Here is a 20,482-nt window from a genome sequence, read left to right as displayed (position 1 = left end):
CTCTCTCGAACTGTAGGCTTCTAATTTGTCCAAAGCACACACGGCCATTATACTATTTTTACCTTTTCGGTCTTCCTCACTGTGTCCCTGTGCTGTTTTGCAGGGCTGACGTCATTGTGTCTATTTTGCCCGAGCAGTGCATTATGAACAAGACAGGGAAAGAGCAAAGAAAAGGAAAGATGGATATTGTTTTCCCAAAATAACACTCTGCAGTAGCACTGCAGGGAAGAAGAATAAATTATGGAAGGAGAGAAACAAAGAATTAAAACTTTAACCTGTCTTTTGTCTTTTTAAAGATGGAAATTCCCTGCCAAAGCAATTGACGCCTTCAAACGATGACTAATTATAGTCTTGACTAATGACGGCTGAAACTAATTTAGAATAATAAAAATTCTCCGTTAGAGTTAGAAAAGTTCTTTCAATATTTTCTTCATTTATTGCCAAGCCCCGACAAGTACTCGATTAAGTCTATTCTAATAGTGTTAAAATCACGATTTACTCCAGTAGAGAATTTTAATTTTATGGACAAGCTTGATGTATTTTTTTTTTATTGTTGGATTTTCTCAGATCCATATCTCTGTTTGTGTCGAATTGCATCTAACCGTTAAGAGGCTAATATTATTGAGCGAAAAGTTAATTCCACCCGCCTCTTTGCCAGACTGTACGTTAGTGTGAGTTTGTGTGTGTGTTTACAGGACTATAAATGTCTTTAGTTTGACGTCAGAAGCTGGCTGCTGTGGAATGCTGCTCTCTTGCCAAGAGGGCCGTTGTACACACACTCACAGTCCACTCTCACATATACACATACACATCGGGACAGTGTGTGTGTTGTAGTGGAAAGGGAGACACGTGCGTCACCGTGAAACACCAGAATATTTGTTTAGGTAATTGAGAAGTGAGTGGCTGCACACATATTCACAGACACACATCGTGTTTATCTACCAGAATTCAGTTTTAGACGCTTTGACTCTTGCCAACATTTTTTTTTTTTTTTTCTTCTTCTTCATAGCAGCAGCAGCACCAACCGCAGTTGACTGAGCCAACTGAATGGTCACACACCACCAAATATAAAACTGCCTTGATTCTTTGGTTGTATGTCTTTGCATGTGTGGGGCATATTTTTAAAGAACTCTTTTTTTTTTTTTTAATAACTTATATTTGCACAAGCTCCATTTCCTCAAGTGTAAGTCTGATTGAGAGAAAAGACGGTCGGGATTTTTGAATGACGTTCTCCTCTCTCGAGCCAGGACAGAGCTAACAAGCTTAGCCTCATTGTGGATGTTGCTATTTTTTATTGTTAAAATGCCATAAAAGTAAACGAACCAAACTTATACGTGCAACGTGACACCCAAGCCGCGGATAATGTCAGTTCCAAAGGTCCAAAATCCTAATTCTTTTATGAGGAAGGTCTGATTTAATTTCCTGTCCAGCCAGCAGATAGGAAATGCCCTGCTGCTCTAATATACTTTTTAGCATCTTCAGGAAGTAGCCTAATCCATTATCAGGGATCAGATGAGCTCAAAGAGACAGTAGCCAACAGAATGTGGCAGATCAGGGTCACTGTTGGCTCGCTTCTCAAAAGTCCCACCCTACACACACACAAACACACACATCCAGTGATTAGTGTAGCTGACAGAAGCCGATAAGCTAATTAGGGGTGTCTATTCTGAAGTTACTGAGTCTTGGTTTGTCTAGTCTGACTGATATCCAACTAAATACACTATATACATACAAGGTAGAAATTTTGATATGTCGTAAAAATGTCATTTAAAACAGCAGTGATGAAATTGAGGTATGCAAGACCCCCGAATGAATAACGCCAACACCTTGAACTTTATTATTTATAAATAATGACGGCACGTGCGGTGTTATCATATTTGCAACTTACAAATAGTGTTCCAGTTTGAAAACGGTGGTGTCATTTTTAGTCGACAGCAAGTGGCAAAACGAACAATAAAACTTGATTTATACAGCACATTTTACTGAACAAAGCAGTCATATATTTGTTTCTTTGTTTTGACTGATTAGTGAGAAGATTGGCACATCGCATATTAGACTCGTGCAAATCTTGAGGCAATTTAACAGTCATCAGGATGTCTTCTTACATTCTCTCAATGCATCTCCTGGTTGTTGGCAGATCACGTTGTGCCTCCGACAACATTGTCCAGACTAATCAGTAATTGTCTTTCTCTCGCAGTCGTGGAGGTGAAAAGCAGCCTCCCGTCAGGCATGCAGAGCCCGGCAGGAACAGCAAGTGAACAGCGAGGAGAAGGTGGTGAGTGTCTCTTTGCTTCTTGGTTGTGCATGCCTGAGATGGAAATTTTTCTGTCTGTAAAAATATTTGTGTTGGTGGCTACCGTGAATGAATTTAATGCAACACTGTCACCATTTCAGATGAGCTTGAATTTTAAGTAATTGTATGATTGATTGACAGCTATGCTTATTGCTAATGGCATCCCCTAATTTGATCACAGAGATATTTTTTGGGTTTAAGCTGATTTGCGTTGCTATGAACCTTGGTGTGATAAATATTGGGCACGCATTGAGAGGCTAATGATCCTTTTTTGCTCGATTTCCTTTCCCTTTAACAAACTACAATTCTCTGATACATAAAAGTTCCTGAAATGCGTCATTGCTTACTAAAATACCCTCAAGCACAAAGTCTTGTGATGGAAACGCAAATGTCTGACGCACCAAACCAAGTGCACTTGTATGGAATAATACCTCGGGCGTGCGAATTCATGCTTTAGCAGGCTTCTTTGACCTTCATGAGAGATCATCAAGGGTGATATTTTGCATCCTTTCCTCACTTAGATAAGAGATTTTATTTGGGGGTTTTTAGTGTATGTGTGAATGAAGCAGTGTGTGGTTTTTTCCCCCCCTTCTTCATGATGCTTTTTTTTTTTTACTGGTGTGACTGAAAATGTAAATGGTTCCCAGGTTCGGAAGAAGGCTCAGGTGGTGGAGGAGGCCCCGTCGACCTGCGCACCGAGCCCAGGTTGGGATCTTTGCCAGTGGGAACTACAGGAGTGGACACCACTTTGAGAGAGCAGCAGCTCCAGCATGAACTAGTACTACTTAAACAGCAGCAAGAACTCCAGAAACAACTGCTATTTGCTGAATTCCAGAAAAAACATGAAGTGCTAACCAGACAACATGAAGTCCAGCTACAGGAACACCTGAAGGTATTTCATGTATATACTTTGAAAAAGACTCTTTTTTTGTCAGTCACATGACAGCATGATTTTAAATTTTTTTGTCATTCCGCTAATTATATCGTTTGTAAGCAACAACAGGAACTGCTGGCAGCAAAGCGACAGCAAGAGTTGGAGCAGAAGCGAAAACTGGAACAACAAAGACACGAAGAGCAGGAGAAACAACGGCTGGAGCAACAGCTGCTTCTACTTCGGAATAAGGAGAAAGGCAAAGAGAGTGAGTTGCTTGATCGCTTCTTTTCCCCAGAATGCAATTGCTTTTTTTTTTTCTTTTCCCACAATGCTTAAGACAAAAAAGGTCTTTGCATTACTGACATTTGTTCGTGTCTTATAAAAGGTGCCATCGCCAGTACCGAAGTCAAGTTGAAATTGCAGGAATTCCTTCTGAATAAGAAAGAACCTGGTATCGGCGGACTGAACCATTCCTTCTCCTCAAAGTGCTGGTAAGTATTTCTGCTAGCAATATTAATAGAGCAGGCACAAAGAAGCGTCGTGTCGTCGCCACCGCGTGCTTTTAGTGTTTTCCTCAGGCTAAGAAATTCCCTCGACTTATACGACCTTTGACTCGGTAACACTCACGAACCGCTCACGTGCGATTCATCTGCCGTAAATGTATAAATGTTCACTTTTGATTGATACTATCAGCGACCTGTTTTGACATTTCCCCAAACTCTGCTAAAAGGATTGGCTACCTTTTTGTGTGTCCGCAGGGGAGGCCAGAACATTTCCCTGGAACAAAATTCACCACCCCAGAGTAACACTCCAGGAACTCCTCCATCTTACAAACTTCCCACGTTACTGGGTAACTACGAGGGCAAGGATGACTTTCCGCTCCGCAAAACAGGTAGAGGATACAAATATGGTGATAACGAACAGGAAAGGAAATGCAGAATTGATGGAATTCTTTTCCTGATTTAGCGTAGTTATCATTTGGTTTTCGCTCAAAAGATGGCGTGGAGTGTTTTGGTTCAGGTGATTGCAAGGTCAACGCTCACCTTGCTTTAATGGGAGGCTGTTGACGTATCCTCAAGCAAGATAACAAACCTCCAGTTACTTGTGATGCTGCGTCATCAGCGTGCGAACACCATATGCCAACCCCGATTAATTAGACTCCCAATGACTCGGTGACATTGGAAAAGTGCTTTGACTACCAAGCAGGCAGAAGAAAAAAAGAAAGGCTGGTTACCATTTCACAAGGAAGAAAATTGCCAAAAGAATGGAGTAGAGAATATGAAAAGTAAATCTGATTGGGAGTCGTAGGGGTTCCATTGTGAGTCTTGGCAAAAACATTTTGTTTCTGAGGTGCACGTGAATTGCGTTCAAAAGTAACATTGTCATTTAACACAATGCAGATATGCAAAAAAAAATCTTCCTCTCAAGTCTACTTCATCGCTCATGTGAAACAGATTAGCTCTAAGATGTGACATTTTCTCTCTTCACGCTTCCTCCTTTTTCTGTCATTTAGTGTCGGAGCCTAACCTGAAGGTGCGTTCACGGTTGAAACAGAAAGTAGCAGAGAGGCGGAGCTCCCCGCTCCTCCGAAGGAAAGATGGAACTGTCATTAGCACCTTCAAGAAAAGAGCTATTGAGATTTCAGGTTACTAAATAACTAATATTGTGGCGAAATATGGTGCAAATTCCATAATGTGTTTTATTTTTTTTCCCAGTCTCTCCTCTCTGTAGTAGCGCTCCAGGTTCAGGGCCCAGCAGTCCCAATAGTTCCAATTCAGCCATTGCTAACGGCAACACTGGTTCTGTACCCAACATACAGACCGAGGTATGCAAACACACGTGCTCAGCCACTAGTCGCTTGTCGACTACTTTGTAACCATTCCGTGCGTCTGCAGCTTAGATCCCTTCATCAGACGCTAGGAGCCGATGGGACGCTGAGTCCGCTAAGTCTCTACACCTCACCTTCTCTGCCCAATATCTCCTTAGGACTCCCTGCTAACACACACATCACGGTAGGCAAAAGACACATTGCATTTTGGTTTGTAATGAATGAAAGTAACATGACAGTTTCTTTCACAGGCATCCCAGAAGTTGTCAAGCCAGCAGGAGGCCGAGCGTCAAGCCATTCAGTCACTAAGGGCAGGTGGAGCTCTAACTGGGAAGTTTCTCTCCACATCCTCTCTACCTGCAGGTACGCGTTATCGATCCTGTTCTTATACTTTTGTATAAATCATACACAATTGTATCCACGCTGAGGAAGGCCTTAAGAATGGGCAATGTAGCTAAAGATGAATAGATGTTCAAATAAAATGTTTCTTTTTATTTCGTGTTTATTTATATATGATTTCTTTCTTTTTCAGGGGTGGGACACGATGTCGAGACTCCGAGCTCGCACTCTGCTCATTCGTCATTATTACAGCACGTGCTACTACTGGAGCAGGCCAGACAGCAAACGGCAATGCTATCGGGTACACATATGACACATGAAAGCAAAATGAAATATATCCTTAATTTTTTTTTTAACAGTTGATCTTCCACCCAATCAGTCCCTATGTACAGCCAGTCGCCGCTGGTTACAGCAGAAAGAGGCGTGTCGAGCGGCATGCGATGCGTCAACAAGTTGCCCCGCCATCGATCTTTAACTCGTACCCAGAGTGCACCTTTGCCCCAGTCGCCCCAGGCTCTCCAGCAACTTGTAGTTCAGCAGCAACATCAGCACTTTCTGGAGAAACATTACAAGGTATATATATATATACGTGCACACAGATCATTGCAAATCAATGGCTGCACTTATACTTTTTTCTATCCTCCCCTTTATTTGTGTAGATGCTTTCCAAGGGTTCAGATTTACCCAGACCTCCTCCCACTCACCCAGAGGAGACAGAAGAGGAGCTCACAGAGACCAACGACATGCAGGAGGATGACGTAGGGAGCATTCACAGGTGAGCGACAATCAGATAGCTTATTTCCAATCGAAATTTATATCACAACAACATACTAAGTTTGAAACCTCTCGGTACATTTTGATCAGAGCTCAGACGGAGGTGTCGGATGAGCCCGCCGTCCCCTCTGAGCGACTTAGCGTGCATGCAAAGGAGGAAGAACGAGGAGTCGGACACGTGAAAGGGGAAAGCACGGAAAGCGAACTGGATGAAGAAGATGAGGAAGATGATGTCATCCAGCTGGGAGATAGCGAGGAAGACGGCAGGGCTAGCTACTCTCAGGTTAGAAAGTGTCAAGTCTTATTGTTCACCTGATAGGCTCACTCCTATTTTGGGTATTTGTTGACTATAAGCTTGGTCTAGTCACACTACCAACTCCTCTTTACTCTATCTGTGTTTGCACCATTATAGAAATAGTCAAGCTTTTTCAGCATGAACAATTAATTGTAATATTATTCATCGTAATTTACATTTGAGAGTCCAGCGCACAGGCGTATAAACAGAAGACTCTCAAACTTTTTCATAATTGTGCAGCAATCACAAAAAAATGTAAACCTGTGACTAGATGCATGTTCTTGTAATAACCGACGATGCCCAGTGATTATGTAAGATTATTATTATCTTTTTTTTTTGGGCAGTAAATCACAAGGTCGCCAGCATCATATGACCTCAACTAACGGAGTCATGACACTTTGCCATCAGCAGATGTCAATTTGCAATAATGAAATGATAACCATCCGTCGTCTCCTGATCTCATACACCTCCTTTAGCACATGACTGTCTGTAGCAGTAGACAGCCTATTAGCAATAGCATTCAAGCGTGAAAATGCCTACAGAAAAGGACAATATCACATCACAAGCTTTGCACAAGGTGCCAGCAACACTGCTCTCCTTGTTTCGCTCAAACAATACAACAATTAAGATGAGCTGTGAATTTGTCAGCATTAATTCACCGCTTGACGTAAAAATAAAAATGTGACATTGTGGAATTTGTGTATAAAATGTTGCACTTTTTTGACATGCTCACACAGCATTGTCATTGGAATGAACAACGAGACCAAATCTTTCGATTCGGCCCCGGTGCCACTTTGAAAACTTGCGCAGGCACTTTCGATGACGCCGCATTGACATCACCAGCTGGTGACTCAACCACTGGACTCACTGCCGTGTACGTGTGTGTGTTCCCAAATCTCTGTATCTTCGAGTGTGTTTTTTGCGTTCACCCACCCACACATGATGACTCACCCTGTTCACAGCAGGGAGCACAGTAATATTCCCTATATATAGTCTGTATAGAACTGCTTGCACAAACCTTGAAGGCCAGACACGCACATTAATTCACTGAACTATGCATACTAGACCATCTGTGTATACCTACAAAAAAAATATGAAGATACGTGTGCCATTGAGTTCCTTAATTTCCGAGACGAATGAATGAATGGTACTTTTTTTCTCCCATTCTCATCAGGGCTTGCAACAGATGGGTGTCTTCCACTCCTCGTTGCCTCACAGACCTCTGGGAAGAGCACAGTCTTCTCCTGCAGCCACTGTCAACCCTGTCAGACATCTCTTTACCACAGGTCAGTGTGTGAAACGAGCAGCATGCAAAAATATGTATTAAAAAAAAAATAGTATCGGCACTTGGTATCGGTATGGGTGGAAAAAAAGGGTTATTTAACAACCCTAATTAAGACAGTGATAGATAATTGTGAGCAAAGATCTTTCTGACGCACATGATGATTCACTCATGGCATTGTAGCACCAACTACTGGTATAGAAGACTTATTTCTTTTCTTTTTTTTGCCTTCAGTATCGTAATTAGGGCTCTAAATTTTCAATACATGTAAATTGTCCATATGTTCCTGGCTTGAGTTATTCACATCCCCTGCATTTACATTTGCTTTCCTCTTCCTGTTTTGCTTCCTGCAGGACTTGTTTATGACAGTTTGATGTTAAAGCACCAGTGCGTATGTGGAAATGCTCATATCCACCCAGAGCATGCTGGGAGAGTGCAGAGCATCTGGTCCAGGCTGCAGGAGACAGGCTTACTGGGCCGCTGCGAGGTAGGCAGACACACACACACACACTTGTAGCTCAAAATAAGTCAAGAATAAGTGTGCAAAAAGCTTTCTCGGTCTCTCGCCGTTTGTGTCTGAGCAGAGAATTCGTGGGCGGAAAGCTTCCCTGGATGAGATCCAGACTGTCCATTCCGAATTTCACACCCTGCTTTACGGAACCAGTCCTCTGAATCGACACAAACTGGACCATAAGAAGCTATTGGGTACAAAATGATCAGCTTTAGAATGTTGCCTTGAGATAAAAGTTGATTTTAGTGATACGCCTATCTTGAAAAATTCTCAAGGCGGAAGGAACACTTGTATCTAAAGCCATCACTTGACCTTTATGTCCTCTTCTCAAACCAATACATGTTTCAGGTCCAATCAGTCAGAAGATGTACGCTGTTCTTCCGTGTGGAGGAATCGGGGTGAGTTATTCCTCTAAGCATCTTTTTGAGTTATCGTAATGACATAGGTGGCACTTTTTCTAGAACTGCTTTACTGCCCCCTGCAGGTGGACAGCGACACCGTGTGGAATGAGATGCACTCGTCTGCTGCTGTCCGCATGGCGGTGGGCTCCGTTATTGAGCTGGCCTTCAGAGTGGCAGCAGGGGAACTGAAGGTAACACTCAGTTTTCTAAAAAAAGAGGGTTCGCTTTTTTTTTTTTCTCTCTCTCTTCCCCCCCAGACCCGTCTTTTACTGTCTTTTTCTTTCTGTGTACCAGAATGGCTTTGCAGTTGTGCGTCCACCAGGGCATCATGCAGAGGAATCCACTGCCATGTTCGTAAAAGCATCAGTTCACCATCACCATTTGCTCTTTTTATGCGGCGATTTTTTTTAATCCGTCTTCTTCTCCTTACTTTGTGTGTGAGAGCAGGGGTTTTTGTTTCTTCAATTCAGTAGCCATCACTGCCAAGCTACTCCAGCAGAAACTGGGAGTGGGCAAAATCCTCATCGTGGACTGGGTTAGTGATTTCACACACGTGTTTGTCTAGTAGCAACACAAAATTCATTTGTCTACAACAAGAAACAGTTTAACCATTGAAATAAATCCGAAACAACCAAATTCTTTGCATAAAAAGTTTCATAATAATGACGGTCTCCCTGGGATGTTACTGTAACCTGTCACCGCAGGACATTCACCATGGTAACGGCACGCAGCAGGCCTTCTACAGTGACCCCAACGTCCTCTACATTTCCCTCCATCGCTACGACGACGGCAATTTCTTTCCTGGTAGCGGAGCTCCTGAGGAGGTAAACGCCCGCTGCATTTGTTTACGTTGCAAGCGCGACTGGATTGACACTGCAGATGGAAGTTCGCAATATTTACAACTCCATCACTCTTTGCTTTCCTCAGGTGGGATCAGGCGAAGGTGTTGGTTTTAATGTCAACATAGCATGGACTGGAGGAGTAGAGCCCCCTATGGGTGACGTTGAGTACCTCACTGCCTTCAGGTAAACACACTCGACTTTGAGAAATATATATCTTTTTTGTCAGATCATCGTAAGTCATCATTTTCAAGATTGTTCGTCGTCAAGTTCAGCAGCAAGCCTGAGAATGATGTCATCCAATTGATGAGCTCTTTTTGGATGCCTCTGTGCAGGAGTGTGGTGATGCCCATTGCTCAGCAGTTCAGCCCAGACGTGATTCTGGTGTCTGCAGGCTTTGACGCAGTGGAGGGTCATCAGTCTCCTCTCGGCGGTTACATTGTCTCTGCCAAATGTGAGTTTCAAGCCGGTTACCTCGGTGACCAGTAGCAAAGAGTCCCAAAAGTATTTTGTGTGTTGTTGATGCATATATCAATATGTTTGACTACATTTTGGCAGGTTTTGGTCTGCTCACACAGCTCCTAATGGGTCTGGCTGGTGGGCGTGTTGTTATGGCGCTAGAGGGAGGTCATGACCTCACCGCCATCTGCGATGCATCAGAAGCCTGCGTTTCTGCTCTCCTCGGAGATCCGGTAGGAGGCTTTGCATATCTTAGACGGCTTCAAAATCGGGTTGATTTTAGTTATTTGGATACAGGTTATTGTAGCTGTTCTTGAGATTCACTTTTTTTCCCCCCCACACACTTGCTAATGATCTGCTTGGTTGACATTGCGTTGGTGTCCTTCACAGAATGACTCTGCATTTCAGTGGCCTCAAGAGAAGCCATGTCCTAAAGCCTGTGCCTCTCTAGAAAGAGTGATAGAAATCCAGAGTGAGTCAACACAGGCACAAACACTCAGCCCGCAGCAAAATGAATTGATTCATCGAAAACTAATCAATGATTAAATTCATGAATTAATTTGGTTAGTTAGTTGTTCTAAACAATACCAAATAAAGAACAAATTTGATGAACAGTAAATGGGGATTTTTTTGTTATAAACTTTCATGCAAAAATAATGAGATGATTAATTAATGGAATAATCAATAGAATAATCGGTACTGATAACGACAGCGCTACAGTCTTCCTCTCATTCAGAATGTGTTTCTTTGACTCTTTTAGGTAAACACTGGCCTTGCCTCCAGACTTTGTCTCAGACGAGCAGCCACTCGATATTGGACGGAGCGCAGATTCAATCGGAGAAGGACGAGGCAGACACGGTCAGCGCCATGGCGTCTTTGAGTGTCGATGTGGAGCAGTCAGGCTCGGCCGCCGACGTCACCGACGCCAGCAGGTCTTTGTTTTGAGAGTGGCACAATTTAAAGCCACAGGATTTGGAGTTCGTCGCTCACACTCATGGCGTCTTCCTCCGCAGGTCTACAGAAGAGCCGATGGAAGAGGAGCCTGTTTTGTAAGAGGGCCGCAACCTTGACCGCCACCATAACCTCTTCCTGGCACCTTACTCTACCTTCTTACGGACCGTGTATAGGTACACACATTCACACTGAGTGGAAATGTTGTGGATGACCTCGAACGGTGGAGGAAACGCTCACAAAGTCCAGTTCTCTCCACGGGAGGAGCAGACAAATTGTAAGCGTATCCACGGCAACCGGCGGAGGGGCACGTCAGCACGGACACGCCTCTCGTGCAGCGTTGACTTTCCCTCCTCTCCTTTCAACCTGCACACAGCACCACCTTCTTCGGACAGTGCGGCTCTCCGCCGACGGAGCAGCAAGATGAACGGAGGACGAGGAGGAACTAGGTGCCTTTTTGTCCACACACACACACACACACACACACACATATACGTGCGCACTGGCACGCAAACAATAAGAACGCGTCCAATCAGAAACAGTAAAGAGCAACCACCGCAGCACCTCAGTAAAACCAACCAGCCAATCAGGACTGAAGGAACACAGCAACGCACGCACACGTTCGGCTGTCGTTTCACGTGGTCACTTCATTTTCGTGTCGATTTCTTCTCATCTGGTTGCCTTAATTTGTCCGTTGTATGTATTTTAGAGAGGAGGAATTGTGACGCATTTGGAAACACTTTTTGAAAAGAGGGGGCTTTAAAGACATTTTATTTATTCTTTCAACTACCGTATATAACGTGTGTCGCTTGAAACTACCATATTCCCCCCCCCCCCCCTCATTCTTTCCTCTAGAAAAGCGACCGTGGGATTGTGGTGTGTGACCACCCCATCTCTCTCTTTTTTTAATTTGTAGTCATTTTTGGGGTTTTTTTAATCGTATTGATGTAATAACGTGTCATGTCCTGTTGCCCACAGTTGCATCACAGTGTCAGTCATTTTTCTAAATCTGTATATACTTCTATGTAAAAACAAAACACACACACCAGATTTTTTTTAATGTAAAAACGAAACACACACACACAAGATATTTTTTTTATAATAAATACAGGAAATATATTTATCATCCCTGACGCTGACATAGGGATCGGTCAAAATGTTGCGAATATATCTGTACTTAAAAGAAGAGCGCCACAAGCAGCGAAATTGGATTGATTCACAAAACTCGGAAGCTTGTAATCGTTAATCTGACGCGTTAAGCAAGGTTTATTTCGGTGTATCGAATCGATTGAACGTGTGACGACGGTTGACAAGGAATACATTCAGATAAATACAATGATCTTTTTTGATGCATTCTGCGCTTTATCTGTATCTCAGCTTTTGCCAGATGACAGGATGTGCTAGGGGAAGTTTTGGCAGCTTTGTGATGGTTTTCCCTTTCAATTCATTAGTCTCACACACACACACATATTGTGGTTTTATCCTGTCAGAATGATTATATGAATATATTCTACAATGATATGATATTTTCATCTTAAATGAAGTGCAACACTTGTTTAGTGTGGTGGCACTTTTTGATGATGTTGTCAATGGAGGTGGACAGCAGGCTCTGGCTCCTCTGGTAGGACCAAGCCTGGACTACTTATATGGAGATCTTTGATGAATGCAAAGTTAGTAAAATATCCAGCGGTGGCATACTTGCTGAAAAACTCACTAATTGCAACTAATGCCTATATATATATATATATATATATTTGTTTTGTCACTTTTGTTGTATGTTTATGCACATGAGCAAGACCATGCAACGTCTCTCCCTTTAAAACACAATGCAAACTAATTCTGATCGGAAATGCTAAGTGATCGTTTTAGACCTTTTTGGGGCTGCTTAGCTCTTCTATGTTATTATTTGTACAATGTTATGGTCCTCGTATTGAATAAGAGAGTGTTCTACCTACATTTATCCTTTGGCACATTGAAAGAACTTCTAAAATAGAATGACAGTAGGGACCAACCCTGTCTTGAAGAAATTGCGCAATTGACACCCGCTTATAAAGGTTTGTAATTGCCTATATATGCCACAAGATGGAGCCTAAGCAAATTTTTATATTGTAATACATGGCCTGAGCACAAAAACAACAAATAGGTTAATTTTTTTAAATATGTTCCCTAAAAACAGATCATTCTAATTCCAAAACAAATTTCCCAAATCGTCACCGACATAAAACCATTTTTATCAATATTAAATGTCTTTGAAGTGTAAAAAGAAGTTCATCACTGAAGAGTACAACAAAAAAAAGGAAGAAAAAAAACTGCTGACGATGTGAAAACCTCTAATGGAGAAGGAACAGATTTAAGTGGCATTTTATACATTTTGCTGAGAATCAAAAATACCTTTGTGTCGGAACAGGCACCAAAAAAAAACGTATGTACCGTTGAAGAAAACCTTCAACCTGATATATGCTTGGGAAACTTCATTTTTATATCCAGATAATCAATGGTACCCGGGCATACCAAAAAAGAGCACTACAAAGCCAAAGAAAAGCACTTCATCCCTTGAGATTATTCACATCACATTCAAAGAATATATTCTTAAATTGTTCGACACTCCAAAAAAAAAAAATGTTGAGATGACCTAATTGTTTTATGTCAAAGTGTTCCTCATGCTTGTATTTACAAAGGTTTATACAACTGTAACATAAAAAAGCACATTTCTCCCCTTTGTGCAAAATGTTGAGTCCATTTAAAAATATGATGGAGTCTGTTTCTCTTTATCCCATCATAATCGGTCACAGTGACATTTTGGAACATTTTGGAAAATAACAAAATGTAACTGTTTCTTAATATAGCCTACTGGAGTTCAGTTCTTCAAATTTGCTGTAACCTGGGCTAACACGGTAGTAATATCTTAATGAGGGCTCATTGGATAAGGATTTTTTTTTTCTCGATATTTTACCGAATCAGCTATATCATACACATTTTTTGAGAAAATTTGCATTATTTTGGGGAGGGAGGGAGGGGTTGTATGAATGTCATTATTTTTGTCTTATGTTTTAATGTGTTTAAAAATAAATGGTCAGCAAAAATTGGCAAAAAAAAAAAAGATTTCCCGATTTAAAACAGCTAATTAATTGCTTAAATGATCATCATAATCAAAATGGCACAAGAAAGTTAATTATCCTTCTTTAGAAATTTGGAGCTAAATAGAAATCTGGGCATCTTCCTCCCACGAGTTTGTTTTCGAGAGTGCCTTGTCGAACAGATTGTCCCCCCCGTAATCTGCCATTACCCCCCCCCCCAAGTAATAATAACCTTGGCCAAATGTTCCTAATTGTTTTTGTTGCCTGGCCATTTACTGTAAAAGCACAGTTTCGGAGTCAGGAAGCCAACCTCGGATGGTGTACGTTTAAATGTTGACATTTGCGAAGACCAAGCGTGTCCACGACTTTAACAAACACGTATGTTGATGACTTAATCCTCTCTTTTCTTATCTCTGTTTGGTACTGTGGCGTACATGTATGTCTTGCTAACACGTGGCGGGTTAGGAGTACGTATTTGGACATTTAGGAGAAAAAGTTGTATCAATGGGACCTCCCTGCTTTCTTTTTTCAGGGATCTTCCCTCTTTTTTTTCTTCTCTCACGTGGCTCATGACCGAAAACTTTTGAATCTCGTTGGAACTGATCACAAGCACATTCCTTTTGTCCTTCTTGTTGAATTGAAAATTGAAAACATTTTCCAGCGTCTACTCACATGTATATAAAGTGCGTATAAGTGTACACATGTGCAATACAAGCTATCCAAGCAATCTATTACTGTGACTATTATTGATAATGACTTTTTTTTTTGCCCCCCCTCCCGCCCCTCCCGCCACCCTTAGCGTCAAATTGATTTCCTTTTTGGTTGAAAGGGATGCTGACTCTTGTGGTGATTGGCACTCATTCAATTCAGGGCTTTGTGGACATTGCGTTGAAGCCTATTTTCAATATCCTTCACTGTAAAGTTGTGATGTTGATCCTAAATATCTGTTTCTTCGTTGTTTTTTTAAGTGGGCCTGTTGTTAAACTTGTCTGGAAAGTCAATAAACCAATTCACTGACCGCTGGTTGCGATTTCGTACGTCATATTGGTCGATTGTGAATGCACATTTCTCATGATGTATTTGCAACGGACCAACTTTGCTCCCTATTTTTATCTGCACATTTAAGATCTTTTTTTTTCCCAACTAAGGGTGCTTTTGGATGTCTTGTGAGTTATACTTTTAGCAATGGATGAAGTTAATTACATGAATTAGATTGCATCTGTGGAGTAAAAGGACAAAAACACAAGTTAAAAGATTTTAAGTACAATTTGATCAAGTCGATCCATGATAATTCACATTTGATACAAAGTTTGATTAGTTGGAAAAGTACAGTACACATTAGTGACGAACACTTCATTCAAAAATGATTGGTTGGACATCCAACTTATTTGACTTAATTATTTCTCAAGATACTTTTATGTCTATCACACAGTGATATCACACAATTTCCAAATCTCAAGCCTAGGGAGGAGAAGTCTATTAGAGCGTAAACTTTTTAAGTGTCTGGCGAGTAAATTTTAATGAGATGCTGCAGTTCAGTCGTGTAGCCGGTGAGAGGACAACGACGGTTGGCTTTCACATACGTGTAGATGCAGCGGTAACAAAAAACAAAACCCGACGTGGATAGCACCGTGGCGTTTACGCGAAGCCTCCTGCAGAGTGGACACCGCGACACGTCGGCCGCCGCCTCACGCAGACTGTCCTCCTTGAGGTCGGCCGTGTGTAGGTGGAGGGGGGGCGGGGGTGCAGGGAGGGACGTGAGGCTCTTCACTGTGGCCTGGTTGTCGGATGAGTACCACCACTCCAGGAACTGCAAGAAGAAGACCCCCAGAGAGAGGGAGGTGGACAGGGAGACGGCCACGCCCTTCGCCGCTTGTGAGGTCAACCACCACACTCTCTGCAACACACTGCAAACAGAACTTTAGTCATCATCCTATTATGAACTTTTTTTAATGTATTCATTATATTACTGTAAGATGGGAGACACCAGGATAAACATGTTTAGAATGAATGTTTTCACTGCCCCCTAGTGGTCAAATTACGGAAGTCTTCAGGTATACATGCCAGAGCTTATTGAGATCCAATACCATTGTGTTTAACGTAAAGCACTGATAGTATCACCCATACCTGTCTCCAGCTGGACTTCCTCCTTTGCTTGAGTTCATCTCCATCTCTCGGACATCTCCATCGGTGAGTCGAGCCAGTCGGACTTTCGCCAGCCACAGCAGAGGATTGTGAGTGCGCGCCGCTCCGAAGACAAAGAGCAGCTGCTGACAGAAGATCCAGGCCCGCCAAGCCGAGTTGACATACGGGTAGGCCGCCACGGCCGCCCGGTACAGCCTCTGACTCCTGCTCTGCGCCAGCCGTATGGAGAAGTCTTCTTCTTCTCTTTGGCGAGCAAAGGTGGCCTCCAGCTTGGCCCGCAAGTACGGCACGAGGCATAGGAGGAGAAGAGAGCGCCAGCGGGCTTTGGTGGGCAGGCCCAGGCCAACAGGAAGACCCTGCCCTGTTGAAACCCTTTTCAGACCGTAGAAGTTCTCCGAGAAGGAAGCGCTACAGTGGGAGAGGAAGTGCTTCTGCAGGAGGACATCCAGCAGGAGGTAGAACTCGTCAAAGCGGCGCCACAGGAAACCAAAGCGGGACGGGTTGGACTCTGCGAGAACCTGAGAAGTTTAGAAGGGAGGCAAAATAAGTGTTTTTTGCATATCATCTGAACTGTTTTATTTATTATGCACTAATTATTTATTGTTTTTCTGCAGTATCTGGCCATGGTGTACAGCGGGAGGGAAGTGGCTCACCTTGACAGCGTGTCTCAGCGCTGGTTTCACCGCCTCCATCAAAGACTCCTGAGCCAGAACCTCAAAGATGGACGGCTGGTCCCGAACAGTGCTGGAGGTCAGATGAGCACCGGCCTCAGCCATGACTACTGCACACCTACAACACATGATGAGGCAGCAACTGTCAATCACCATGAAGAGGAGGCAAACTGGATATAGGTCATTATAATCAATTACTATACAATTGCTGCATGTGTTTGAGTGATTTGAAGCTATTCTAATTGTGGTGCGCTCCCAGTCGTGATTTCAGATGCTCCCCACGATTAAGTGAAACTTTGTGCATGTACATTTTAGTAGAATATCGTTTTGTGTCAATCTAGGTAGTAAGACAAAGCATGAAAATAATCCTTACCCGGCCTCAGTTTAGCTCAGAATAGAATTATTTTTTAAATTTGATTGAGTTTCTTTACCATTCCACGCTGTCATTTAAAAATACTGTCCGATCTGTTTTGCGTCACTTGCTACTACTTCCGCATTGTACGCTTTTTTTTTAAATTCAAAACTTTATTTAAACGGTCTGAGTAGAAACCCTTTCACGTGTAGTTATTGGTTAAAATAAAAATATATCATATCATATAATAAAAATATAAATAAAATAATATAAATATATAAAAACATAAATATATAAAATAAATACATAAAAATAATATAATAAAATATAATAATAACAATAATAATAATACATTCTTGTATGCATGAGATCGAATTAGATTGTGAGGTATACCTAATGAAGTGGCCAGTTTGATTTTTGGGATTTTCCCAGAAGTGCACACCTACTTGCATATTTCCAGTCAAATTCCACTGAAACTGTCTTTATATAACCTGAAAATCGTGGAAACAGATGGCCGGAGGAGACAACAATTCCCCCTCTCCCCCCAGGCAGCATCAAGAGAAAATGGGAGGGATGGAGGTTGGATGAAGAGATGCCAGTTTAGTGGATGAGAGGAAACATTTGGTGATTGGAAGGGATTAAGAGATTACTGACACAGCTCACTGGCTGCACCAAAGTCTCTCGCATCATCAACATCGTCGTCAACATCATTTGGTCTCTTGCTGGAATGTTTTCTGCAACAGGATGGAGTCCTTCAGCCGGAAGGGTGAGTCCACCTTTGGAAAAGCAAATCAATATTTTTACCCTTGTTTAGAATTCAATGCCATTTACATGTTGACCTTTTAAATCATGACGTATAATAATCATAACAAATGTACGCAGGACAGGAGATTATATCTTCGTTGTTTACAACTGGAACAGGGTCCGAGCAAATAATAGAAATATGAAGAGTTCTGTCAGTGTACCCATCTGTTCCACTCTCTCTAAATGATGATGATGTAATAACACTCAGATCGTTCGAATGACAAAAGCTGTGCAAAAAAAAAAAAAAGTGTTATTTATGGGAGATTAGGTGGTTTTATGGTTTGAACCAAACTAGGGTACAGAGTGTGTAGTGGTACGGTATATTATGTTATTATGAATGATCATCAAACCTTTTCTTTTCTTAGGTGCCTCCTTGGTGACTTTAAGAGTTGGTGAAGTGAAGTGCAGAATGTAACCATTACTCTTCCACAAGTTCTTCTTTTCTCCACCGAAGCATGCGTCTCCTCGTTACCGGCCTTCTTCTACTTGGTTGGCCTTCCTTCTTTTTCCCTTGGGCGGCGTGCACACGGTTATGTCCCCGCCGCTGCCTTTGTTACGAGCACAGCGACTTGGTGGATTGCCGTGAGCGTGGGCTGGAACACGTTCCCAGCGGTCTCCCACACGGCACCTGGCTCCTGGAGTTGGGAGGAAACAATATGAGTGAAATTTGTAGCAGAGCCTTCACTGGGTTGTGGTCCTTACGGGTGCTGGTGCTGGCTGACAGTCAGATAGAAGCTCTTCAACCACAGGTCGTAATGGAGGACAGATAATACAAAGATTTGAGTGAGCGGACAATCATTTTTATTTAATTTTTTGCATATCCACAGGCATTTTTTTCACTGTCCTACCTGGAGAAGCTGGATCTCAGTGGGAACCAGCTTACAAGTCTGCCTGCTGACTTCTCAGTGAGCCTGTCTGGACTCAAGGAGCTGCGACTGGAGCGCAACGATTTACATCATCTGTCTCCATTCAGGTGCTACACACTTGACTAGATGCCCTCTTCATTTCAGGACTTTAGTTTTATAAAAAGGTTTTAGATCACCATCAGATCTGCTTCTTAGTGAGCAAGGTGGATCCTGTCTCCAGTTTATTTTTTGAGATGGATTGATGGATTTAAATAAAAAGCAACACAACAAAGCAAGTAGTAGCAAAAGATGAATGGTAATAAAAATTGCTCTATTTTTAAAAATTGAAGACAATTTGTAATTTTAGTAATGGCCCACAAAATTTGCCTTTGTGGGCCACATAAAATGATGTAGTGGGCCGTATCGAGCTCCCGGACCTTGGGTTTGACACCTATGAACTAGATACTGAAAAGATTTCTGTCCCATCATATCACTGAACATTTCCATCATCGTTATATTCCCTCATCTGTTTCCATCTTCTACATCAGCTTTGAGTATCTGGACAACGTTGAGAAACTGGACCTGAGTCGTAACCATCTCGTCTCACTGGGCCCGGGTGTGTTCAGGGGGCTCACAAGGCTCAGGCAGCTCTACATGCACAACAACAGACTGTCCGAGGTGCTCCAAGGGAGCCTCGATATGCTGCCCGGACTGGAGGTAAAAATAAAAACCCACAAGATGATTCTGTAGGGAAACCCTGTTACATAACTCGTCTGTGTAGGTGCTCCAGCTGAGTCACAACAACATTTCCCGGATCGACACGAAGGCTCTGTCTCCTCTCTATAACTTGGCAGTTCTCGCTCTGGAGGGAAACAACCTACGTCACTTGAAATTCAAAACCTTCCTCAGTCTTCACACAACAGCGACGCACATCCAGCTAGCAGGTACTCATTATTTGTCTTATTTGTTAAAAATTATGAAATAAAATTCAGATTTTTTGTTGTATGTTTATTCCCCATCCGCAGGGAACCCTTGGAGTTGCGATTGTGATCTTCACCGCGTCTTCAGCAAGATCCTTCACGTTCGCCATCTCCACGTCGACGACTACCGCAACGTGACCTGTCACCAGCCGCCGCAGCTGGCCGGGGCTTCTCTGGCTTGGGTAGACAGCCAATTGTGCATCGCTGAGACCGCCACCGTACTGGTCATCACCGTCACCGTGCTGGTCACGGTGGTGGCAGCCGTGGTCATGGCAGAACGCAACAGGAAGAGGAACCATGGCAAGAACTGGGACACTGAATCCCAAAACCACACACAAGGTCCTCCATCCTGAGAGCAAGGTCACGACTGAGCTGGAACTGGGATAGACCCTGGAATGGTCTCCAGTTAACATCATGCACATTTAGTCACCTTGATTTATTAGGGTTAGAACAACAAAAGTTATTAACTGTAGAAAAAAAAAAACGGATAATCAAACCACCAAAACACTAATTATTTCTCCTGTCACACGAAACACAATATTTCATTATATTATTTTGTTTTATTATTTATTTTATTTAATTTTATTATATTATGTTACATTATATTTAATACACAAAACTTAAACCATGAAAGACTTATCCATTGTTCAACTTCATCACTGGGATTTTACCATCTAAAAGACTTGATGAAAGATGAAAAATCTTAATAACTGTTGTATTTTTGTGCAACCATTTACTAAAATAAATAGAGAAAGAACGAGA

General features: G+C 42.3%; 3 protein-coding genes across 11 annotated transcripts in view; 2 read left to right on the top strand and 1 right to left on the bottom strand.

Moving 5' to 3' along the window:
• hdac5 (histone deacetylase 5) overlaps positions 1-14,941 on the top strand; it is a 22,769-nt gene extending 7,828 nt beyond the window's left edge. For 2 of the 8 annotated variants that reach the window (XM_088358633.1, XM_088358629.1), the window contains 28 exons: positions 2,198-2,272; positions 2,941-3,185; positions 3,288-3,432; positions 3,553-3,658; positions 3,926-4,059; positions 4,681-4,812; positions 4,883-4,992; positions 5,063-5,179; positions 5,247-5,358; positions 5,528-5,635; positions 5,714-5,907; positions 5,994-6,109; positions 6,199-6,391; positions 7,578-7,689; positions 8,039-8,172; positions 8,270-8,390; positions 8,545-8,594; positions 8,681-8,788; positions 8,892-8,947; positions 9,045-9,132; positions 9,302-9,421; positions 9,525-9,622; positions 9,772-9,890; positions 9,995-10,128; positions 10,286-10,367; positions 10,656-10,827; positions 10,909-10,944; positions 11,023-14,941. In XM_088358633.1, the coding sequence (XP_088214759.1) occupies positions 2,198-2,272; positions 2,941-3,185; positions 3,288-3,432; positions 3,553-3,658; positions 3,926-4,059; positions 4,681-4,812; positions 4,883-4,992; positions 5,063-5,179; positions 5,247-5,358; positions 5,528-5,635; positions 5,714-5,907; positions 5,994-6,109; positions 6,199-6,391; positions 7,578-7,689; positions 8,039-8,172; positions 8,270-8,390; positions 8,545-8,594; positions 8,681-8,788; positions 8,892-8,947; positions 9,045-9,132; positions 9,302-9,421; positions 9,525-9,622; positions 9,772-9,890; positions 9,995-10,128; positions 10,286-10,367; positions 10,656-10,827; positions 10,909-10,944; positions 11,023-11,041 (3,236 nt within the window). In that variant the 3' untranslated portion in view covers positions 11,042-14,941. Of the gene's footprint in view, positions 1-2,197; positions 2,276-2,940; positions 3,186-3,287; positions 3,433-3,552; positions 3,659-3,925; positions 4,060-4,680; positions 4,813-4,882; positions 4,993-5,062; positions 5,180-5,246; positions 5,359-5,527; positions 5,636-5,713; positions 5,908-5,993; positions 6,110-6,198; positions 6,392-7,577; positions 7,690-8,038; positions 8,173-8,269; positions 8,391-8,544; positions 8,595-8,680; positions 8,789-8,891; positions 8,948-9,044; positions 9,133-9,301; positions 9,422-9,524; positions 9,623-9,771; positions 9,891-9,994; positions 10,129-10,285; positions 10,368-10,655; positions 10,828-10,908 lie in introns of all 8 variants that reach the window. The other 6 variants (XM_088358632.1, XM_088358628.1, XR_015853515.1 and 3 more) reach the window with 5 other exon arrangements.
• pex12 (peroxisomal biogenesis factor 12) lies at positions 14,701-17,234 on the bottom strand. The gene is made up of 4 exons (XM_088358641.1): positions 17,113-17,234; positions 16,722-16,857; positions 16,051-16,586; positions 14,701-15,830 (listed from the first exon to the last, which is right to left on the bottom strand). The coding sequence occupies exons 2-4, from the start codon at positions 16,842-16,844 to the stop codon at positions 15,419-15,421; spliced, it is 1,071 nt and encodes a 356-aa protein (XP_088214767.1). The 5' UTR covers positions 16,845-16,857; positions 17,113-17,234; the 3' UTR covers positions 14,701-15,418.
• On the top strand, positions 16,086-20,482 carry LOC148384479 (uncharacterized). Of its 2 annotated transcripts, none has more exons than XM_088358640.1 (7): positions 16,086-16,919; positions 17,640-17,857; positions 18,261-18,644; positions 18,723-18,868; positions 19,367-19,457; positions 19,522-19,684; positions 19,766-20,482. In XM_088358640.1, the coding sequence occupies exons 3-7, from the start codon at positions 18,351-18,353 to the stop codon at positions 20,071-20,073; spliced, it is 1,002 nt and encodes a 333-aa protein (XP_088214766.1). In that variant the 5' UTR covers positions 16,086-16,919; positions 17,640-17,857; positions 18,261-18,350; the 3' UTR covers positions 20,074-20,482. The 2 variants fall into 2 exon arrangements, with proteins under 2 accessions (XP_088214766.1, XP_088214765.1); XM_088358639.1 differs by having other exon boundaries at positions 16,145-16,919; positions 19,289-19,457.

This window comes from Syngnathus floridae, chromosome 17 (genome assembly GCF_059516105.1).
Source record: "Syngnathus floridae isolate MCC-2025c chromosome 17, RoL_Sflo_1.0, whole genome shotgun sequence".
Taxonomy (NCBI): Eukaryota; Metazoa; Chordata; class Actinopteri; order Syngnathiformes; family Syngnathidae; genus Syngnathus; species Syngnathus floridae.
This window is presented reverse-complemented; position numbering and strand designations above follow the sequence as displayed.